At 38.5% G+C, this 8,790-nt stretch overlaps 1 protein-coding gene across 1 annotated transcript; it reads right to left on the bottom strand.

Moving 5' to 3' along the window:
• Positions 1-1,909: 1,909 nt before the first annotated feature.
• LOC104502562 (putative N-acetylated-alpha-linked acidic dipeptidase) lies at positions 1,910-8,188 on the bottom strand (the record flags this gene model as incomplete). Its single annotated transcript, XM_010150871.1, has 6 exons — positions 1,910-2,099; positions 3,091-3,183; positions 4,884-4,965; positions 6,166-6,430; positions 7,197-7,287; positions 8,097-8,188. Coding segments are annotated over 6 exons (813 nt in total), but the record flags the coding sequence as incomplete, so codon positions are not given.
• Positions 8,189-8,790: the final 602 nt, after the last annotated feature.

The following is an 8,790-nucleotide window of genomic DNA, read 5'->3' as shown; positions in this document are numbered from 1 at the left end:
AGGAGAGAGAGACCTTCTGTCCCTATAGCCTGTTCCCTGCAGTGGTCAGGGGACAGCCCACAGATGATTATTTTTTTGGATGTTGCTGTAGGTTAAGAGTGTACCTATCTCTGTATTTTGTGAGATCCTGGCCACTGACATCTGCTAGCTATTGCCAAAAAAGGGCCCTAATTAAACTTAAATGAAACAATGCTATGCTTAGGACAGAGATTAAAAATGATGTCTTCCTGGCTGTGAGAAAAATACTCTTCTTGTATCCTCCCGGTGAACAGAAGCTGTTTATGGCTGTCCCGCACTGCATGGCGAAATTTTACTATCAATTACAAGATCAAAGAATCAAAGAATGGTCAGGGTCGGAAGGGACCTCTGGAGATCATCTAGTCCAACTCCTCTGCCAAGGCAGGTTCATCTAGAGCAGATTCCGTGATTGCTGCAGACAAACTCCTCTAGGTAAACCTAACTGAGGATCTAAACTAACCTGACTGATTTCTTCAGAGGTGGCAAAAGGAGCAGTGGAGCAGCCAGCAGTGATAAAACAGTTGAAGACAGCAATGTCTCCCAAGAGCACTACTAGATTTGGGGGAAGCCATGTCTCCATGGTTTCACTCCAATCACTTTGATAAAAATGTGAAAATAACTAAGCAATTACCGTGGGTGTAAGAGCGTTTCTCATTATCTGGAAAACTGGATTATTTTATGAGAAAGTTCAACAGCTAGGTAAAATAATGACTTAACTATAGTAACTTGCCTAAAGGCTTTTAATGTGGAAAGTAGAAAAATTTATGAACAAAGGAGGTCTTATGGAAAAGAAAAAAATCTGCCACGACACTGAAATCCATCAGATCATGGAACAGTCTTCTTAGGCATGGCAGATCATATTATACAAAATATTTGCTGTGCAAGAGGTCAGTAATCCTCTAGTGGCAGAATGTCAGATAGAGAGATCAGATTTTCTGAGTCTTCTCGGTCTGATCTCAGTTGTCCCATCATAGTCTTTCCAGCAGACTAAGTAAGCATAAGAGTAAGCTGCACACCAAATTCAGAAACACAGATTCTACTAAGATGGTAATAATTTGGTATCCCTTCAACTTAAGGACATGATGAATTTTCTTTGCTTCTAATTGTCTTCAAATTAAAAATACCTCGATATGGACAAGGCATAGCAGGGGTAGAGTTTGGATAAAAGAATAAAAGTAGGTCTTCATCTCAAAAGACATGTTTTGGGAGATGATTATATGGCTGACAAGATATATTGCCTTGTTTTTACTCTGGTGACTAGAAGGCTTCTTGCTTAATTTTATGTGCAAACAGCTGCAAGACTCAGCATGCGAAGACAAGAATGTCATGGATGAGTATTCCGGGCTGGCTGCCCAAGACTTGTTATGATCATTATACAACCCTCACACAGTATGTGACAGTTTTCCCATCTTCATACATGATTCTTTGTGTAAAAGGAGAGCTGAAAGGGCTATCTTGGAGTATAATTATGTAATTCCAAGGTGAATAATAAAAAGTCAGCAACAAAATTAGAAACTTTCAGAAACGTGAAATGACTCCTGGTTTTCTAATGCACTATGACCAGTACTATAATAATCAAGCTAGCAAACTTCAAAGCTCTGAAAAAAAATCCAGGTGTTAGCAATTCTTAAAATATGAAGCTGAGAGAAAACACAAAACTTTTTCACTCTCATTTCAGAAGTTACGTAAAGCCTGAGCTCTCCCAAGGAAGGAGTACCTTACCTTAGTAACATTGCTAAATGCATGCTACTTGGGTATATTAGTTGCAAAGAAAAAGATTTCTTGGATTTTGTGTTCTTTGTAATAATCCTCCTAGTGTTTTTAAATGATTCTTTTTTGCGGCTTCTGCCAACTATCATACAGTCTTCACTGATGATTATTTTCCTGATATTTAAGCCACTTCTTTCAGTGTTTCTGCTGCTGCTTGTACAGTAAAGGCTGCAATGGAAATCTGCTTCTTAACTTCTTCCCAGGCTTCATGTTGATCAGCTTTGTTTTTAATGTCAAACATGGCATCATAAATCCCTGGGAACGATTCTCCCGCATACTTGTTATGGCTGCTTGGAGCAAAGATAACATGTCTGTAGGGCAGTTGAGGGAAAAAAAATAACAATATTCTGCATTAGAAAAATAAACCACATTATTTTCTGAATAAAACTGATATGTTTCTATGTAATCTGTTAAATTCTTGACACTGAAGAGAGAAATAAGTAAGATTTTTGCAGAAATAGTACCTATAATCTATGAAACAAGAAAATAACGTAAGCTAAATTATTCCCTGTGAATTCCAGAACTTTATAGGTAAGACTTGAGATGAAGTCGATTAAAGCATTTTCTTTTCCCTCATTTTAGATGAAATGGAAAGATAAAAAAAAGCCAGCTTCTTTTCTCACAGACATACACAATCTCCAAATGATATAGGCATGCTTTGAGGTAGGAAAGCTGACATTTTAAGGAGAGACTTTTCAACTGTTCTCAACAGACTTTCAATCAGAAGCTATGGGAGGTACAAGGACTGTAGCTCTTAAATTCTCTTCTGAAGTTACTTTTTAGTGGAAAGATTTTTATTATGAATTATGCAGACTGGTACAAGGACCAAAAACCTAGACTTGAATTGACTATTCTGCCTCTCAAACACGATTTACGTCTTGAACTGGATGCGAGAACTACTGAATTCACTGCTGTTGGAGTACTGCCCTCTACACTGCATTTGCTAGCATGACTGTTCTGCTATAATCAACCAACTTGCAGATCTAAAGATCTTTTACCACTGAAACTAGTTGAACTGAGTCCAAGGCCAAACTTTTAGATCTGTTTAGAAGCCCACTGAAATCAATGGAAATGAGTTTACTAACCTGAATAGGCTTCCAACAAGACTTTTCCTCAATCTATATAGTGTGTCTCACTGAAGTTTTCCCTCATGTTGTTTTCCCTTTTCAATCTTATTTGTCGTGTTTAATCTACTTCTACCATGTTGAATAAAATCATTACAATTCCATTTAAAGACCTGTAAATCTGAAAGAATTCTCATAGCATACCCCAAGCAGAAAGTGAAAAATAAGCCTTTCTTACCTATAAAATGGCCTGCCAGGTAATCCAAGAGGATCAATGAAAGCCCTTTCTAGAAACATAAGCTGATCATTTAGTGATCTGACAGCAATTAGGCTAAAAAAGAAAACAGAGGAATACGTTAGCTGTTAGTGTTTGACCCACTCTCATCCCATGCCGCAGAGTACACAGCTCTGGATTTATGAAGGCCATTAGATCCAAGACGTTGACTTAAAGTGTAGCCTGCAGAAGACAGCTCATGTCAGCTAACCTGCACAACACCATTATGCTGATGTGTACCATGAGACAGTCTGGTTCATAACCTGGAAGTCTCTTACAGCTGCTGTTAAAAGCCAAAGAATAGTGTCAAAGAAGACAGACACTTTCAGGTATTTTCTCTCATGTTACATCTTATTCCTGTATCTCCTTTTCATTAAGATGCTTAGGCAGACCATTCTCTTCTTTTGTACCACAGCTTTCTAGGCAGCCTATTTTCCTCAAGGCCAGCTAACAGCAAATTACTTCAATAAAATCACATTTATTTTTATGTAAAACCACAACATCTGAGAAACAGGAACCTTGTGATGTTAGAATCATCTTTTGAATCATCCAAGAATTGTGTTTTCCTGACAGCAGATTGTAAATTCCTTAGAGTAGAGACCATCTGTGACTGTGTGCTTTGAATAGCTCTGAGCATGCTCCTGATGCTTAACAAATAAAAGAACTGTGAAGATGATTATACTGAATACATGTGGGTTTGGTAATTGACATCCAAAATAACTTATTGTAGCAATTCAAAGGTACTTACCAAGAAAAAATGGTAAAATTTATATCACTGTAAGCCTGGAGTAACTCTACTACCATCAGTGAAACTGTTTCAAGTTTACACTGATGTAAATGGAAACTGAAAGCGGTTCATTGAATTAAATCTTAGATTTAGGTCATTCATCAATGAAACTATTTTGAAAATGTCACATACAAGTAATATGTCATATTTATATAATAATTACTGTTAAATCATTTATCTTGAATGCTGCTGCCACTACAAAGATGGCTTTTATTCTCACTTAGTCTTCCATAAGGGTAAGCATATGGCTAGATTAGATTCCTCCCAAGAAATGTAATACACACATATGTATAAATAAAAGGAAGTTTAGTTTCTCATTCTGATCATGGCCTATAAAGAAGAAATGAAGAGTTAAGTCAAATGCAGATTAGGCCTTTTGGCACAGGTGGTGCATAGAATTTTGGGAAAGCTCACCAAAAAACTTGCCACAACTACAATCATGGTGCATCTGTTGTGGGTTTTTTTTATTATTAAGTGGTACCAGTATCTTGAAAACTAGAGTGTGGGTAAATGAAGACAGTAAGCCAACATCTGTTGTTTAATGATAAAACAGTGACAAAATCCTAGGATGTGTCTCTACTTGGAGGGATTTACACATCCGACCTGTCTTTGCTTATGCTAACCAGAATTCTGGTCATATCCATGTATCATCCTGGCACTGCTCCTCAACTAAAACCTGTCAACAATTGACACTAATTAGCTCGGACACTTTTCGAAGCTAACATAGCTAGATTCCCAGGCTCTGCAGCGTCTCTGATGTCCACTAACTCAATGTTTCTATACTCTGTTTCCTAGAGTAACCAGATCCTTAAAGACAAAGATCCATAAGGTCTTAACATGAATCAAATGACTGACGCTCTTTTGACACCAGGGTTATTCAGGGGACCAAATGCAAGTGAAGACTATGCCCTCTGAGCCCAGAGGACTACATGGAGTATTTGAATGGAAGAAAAACTGGAGTTAAACTTACTTATTGATGTCTATTTGTTGCAGTCTCTCATGAAAGTTAGCAGCAACTTCTGTAAAATTCTTCACAGCTGAAAAGAGAGCATCTGGAGGGAACAGGAAGGAAGCATGTAACTTCAAATTCTGTAGCAATCATTTAACAAAGTAAATTATTCAAATTAAAGCTTTATCTTTCACTGTCCTCATGATCTGTCAATTCTCACTGAATGAAAACCAGATGACCCCACACTTCTACATTAAAAACTACGCAATTCTGTGTGAAAAACTGCCTTGGAGACAATAGAAATCAGCATTTTTGTGAATATAGCTTATTGTTTGCTACTTGAAGAATGTACCAAAACACCAAAACCTAGAGCAAGGATTGCCAGAATCAGGCTATTGAGGTAGGTCTATGTTTTATTGGTGTATCTATCCTTATCTATGTTTGATTAGTATAACCCTCCACACATGCAGAGTTTTGAGAAAGACTGAGAGTATGTGCGCCTATGCATGCGCACACAAACCAAATATTGGTCATTGGCAGCCGAGCCCTAAGCTGAATAGTGTATAATGTTGCCAATAAAATAAAGGCTTCTCAGACAGGCAGCATATTGTGGATCCCTGTAACATGAAATAAAATTTCACATGACAGCACAAGATCCCCACTGTGGCATAGGAATGAACCATTCTGCCTGACAAAGCCCCCCAGGCAAACTAATCATGGGGCTTGCACTTGCCATCATGTGCCCATACACTGAAACAAAAGAAGTTCCGATTGGATATAAGGAGAGTATTTTTCACCCTGAAGACAATCACTGTGGTCCAGAGAGGTTCTGTAGTCTCTGCACTCGGAAGTTTCAAGACCAGATGAGATAAAGCTCTGAGCAACCTGGTCTGACCTCAGAGCTGACCCTGCCTTTGCCACGTTGACCTAGAGACCTCCTGAGGTTCCTTCTAACTTGCATTATCCTATGACCAGTGTTGGACAGGGAAGTATCCAACACCATAAACTGCAAAGCAGTGTGATTAGTTTTGAGGGACTAAGCCAAAGATAGCTTCTTGCCAACATCAGTGAACCATGCACAGGTCAAAGAACATGCAATTGTGTTAGCTCTACTCAGCAGTGGCATCGTCTCTACACAGGCACACTAGTGGCAAAATATTGAAATTTCAAATTATTGGAGGGTGTGACTCTTGTTTTATTTACTGTTTGTAGAGCACACGGGAAATACCAGGTCACGACAGACATACATCAAGGTAAGGCACTACTAGCGTTAACAGAGGAGTGTGATGAAAGACGTACATACCAAAGGAGACATTGTATGTTGCCAGTTCCTCTTCATGACTCCTTGATGAATTATAGATGATGTGAGCATAGTTGCTCACAGCTGATGCATAATCTCTACAGTCAAAAGGAAGGACAATGGAGTTGGCCAATTCAAACACCAGCCCTCCCCGTACCTGAGCTACTGTCAGATGATTCTTGAAAGTGGGATCATAAAACCTCTCCACAATTTCATAGGTTTCATAGACACTGTGGTAAACTGGATAGCTGCTATATTTTTCTACATTCTGAAACAAACAAATCCAAGCAGAACCATTATTCAACTGTGGATACTTCAGTTTTGCTTTTAAACTTTTGCTGCAGGATTCAAGGCACTGCCAAGTGTTCAGGTCACACTAATCCTACGTAGCCACTGCTCAGCGGTGGCTCTCTTAGACATCAACCTATGATGAGATGAACAGTCATTTGGGAGATGCCTCTCCACTGACCATGTCCAGAGCCTACAGAAGGTAGCTAAGAGCAGACACATAACTTTTAATTGGCTACATAAAGCTGAGAATGCTCTTCCTCTCTCTGCCTGGATCTCCACAGTCATTTCTGTTTGTTTCTTTGGATATATCTTTTCAGAGGAAAAGACCACATTGAACAGATTGCTACCTGAACATTTCTCAGTCTCATCTCACAGGATGCTCTACAGCCAATCCTGTATTTCCCATAAAACATGAACCATTTTGAATTCAAATCTTCCTAAGTTATTACAAATCATTCAAAAGTCATAAGCCACTCATAAGCCTTCCTCAACCATAGGTAATTTTCAGCACATCCATTTATGCTGAGCAAAGTTCTTTTGTCTGACTGACACCACGTTGACCATTCCCAGTTATAGAATATTTGTGTTGCAGTAGCACAAAGAGATCTAGTAATGAATGGGGACTCCACTCTGACACACTAAACTGAACTACTCCAAAAAGCTGGCAGCCTAAATGGCTCAATTACAAGTGATGTTATTCAGGTAGTTACAGGGGAGACAAAATTACAAAGACACAGACTTACCCAATTTTTACTGTAACGTGCTCTGCCCGAAGCGATGCCAAGACGTTGAAAAAAGACTTCAAAGTCATTGCCAGAACCCAGTTTATTTATTCTTTTAACAAGAAAGAGGAAAACGCCTTGAGTGACAATACTTAAAGTATAATTTTAGTTTGCTTCCAAGCACTGTGGCAATTACTTATTCTGCAGTGGCAGTCACTACACAGGCTTTCCCTAGCCCCCTCTGTCAATTACCATGAATGGTCTGTGACCCTACATTACATGCACCTCATCAATTGTGTTCTTGAAGGAGCAGAGTCATCATTCTCAGGGTCAGAGAAATCAAACTTTCAAGAGAATTTAACTCACTGTCTTTAATCATTGAGAAGACCCAATGACCTTCCTCTTGCTGAACTTCCACTGTCCCAGGCTCTCAACTCAGAAAAATCACAACAGTTCCAGCATGGCTCCATGGAATAGAATCAGTCTTTGAGATTCTATAGAGAAACTCTGGTAAATTCGAAGGACAGCGTTTTAAAAACCTGCCTGGTGGGCTCCCCAGCTACCCAAACTCAGAGGCCTTCCAGGAGACTGGAAGGAAGTGCAAGGGAAAGCTGCTAAGCTAGCATCCTGTGTGCCTGCTGCTGGTTTGTGCATACTACCCTTATTTGTCTAAATCTCTATGAACTACATGCTTCACTTTTTGTATATAAAGCCTCTTGTTCATGCTACAAAGGCAAGTTCACAAAACTGTTCTACAATAGCATATCAGCTGCAATCAGTAAAACTCTGAAATTCATATCCACTGAGAATCCCACCATTTCTTTTAGGTGCTCATTTTTTCAAGTGAATATTTCTTTAACACCCACACTCTACAAGTTACAATAATTTTTGGTGTGTCGTTTATTTTCTTTTGTCACTGACCTGGGGACCTCTTCAAATTCATTTGATGGATTTTTTTTATACCAGCTGTCATAAAGAGATTTTCCTTCAAACCCCTCATCAGGACTTGGTATCTAGGAAAAGTATATGGTAAAAAAAGACCAAGAATACAATTTTAAATGTTACCAAGCAACAAATCTACACCCTGTCATCTCGTAAAGCCTATGGCTTGGGGCAATGAATAAGTCACAGTTTTAAGGTTGTGACCTTTCTGCATTTACTTTTAACATTTCAAATACATAGCATTTTCCAGAGGAATAGTTTACTTGCTAAAAATAGATAGTATCAGAAGAAAACACAGAGAAAGTAAAACATTTCAAGGCAAGAGTTACATTCTCATATTTATTTATGAGATTTTTCAGCCATTTAATTTAAATATTCAACAAAACAATCCCTCACAAAACCGAAACTTTTGTTGCACATTGGTCAGAAATTTCAATTTTATCTTGCTTTAACTCAAAACTTTTTCTATCTTGGTTTAGTTCATAAAAATTATTTTCATGGATGAAGCAGTAGTCTTAGAAGGGCAAAGTGTACAGGGCTTGGTGTTTATGTCATCACAGCTGCTACAGAGGTATACAATTCCGGATAATCCTTAAATTCATTTGTATCACTCCCTTCAGACTACCTTCCAGATCACCGAGCAGCTTAAACACAGTGGCCTTTTTTTCATCTT

The sequence above is a fragment of the Eurypyga helias genome, unplaced genomic scaffold (genome assembly GCF_000690775.1).
Source record: "Eurypyga helias isolate BGI_N326 unplaced genomic scaffold, ASM69077v1 scaffold844, whole genome shotgun sequence".
Taxonomy (NCBI): domain Eukaryota; kingdom Metazoa; phylum Chordata; class Aves; order Eurypygiformes; family Eurypygidae; genus Eurypyga; species Eurypyga helias.
The sequence above is the reverse complement of the archived record's forward strand: the minus strand, read 5'-3'. Positions and strand labels throughout refer to the sequence as shown.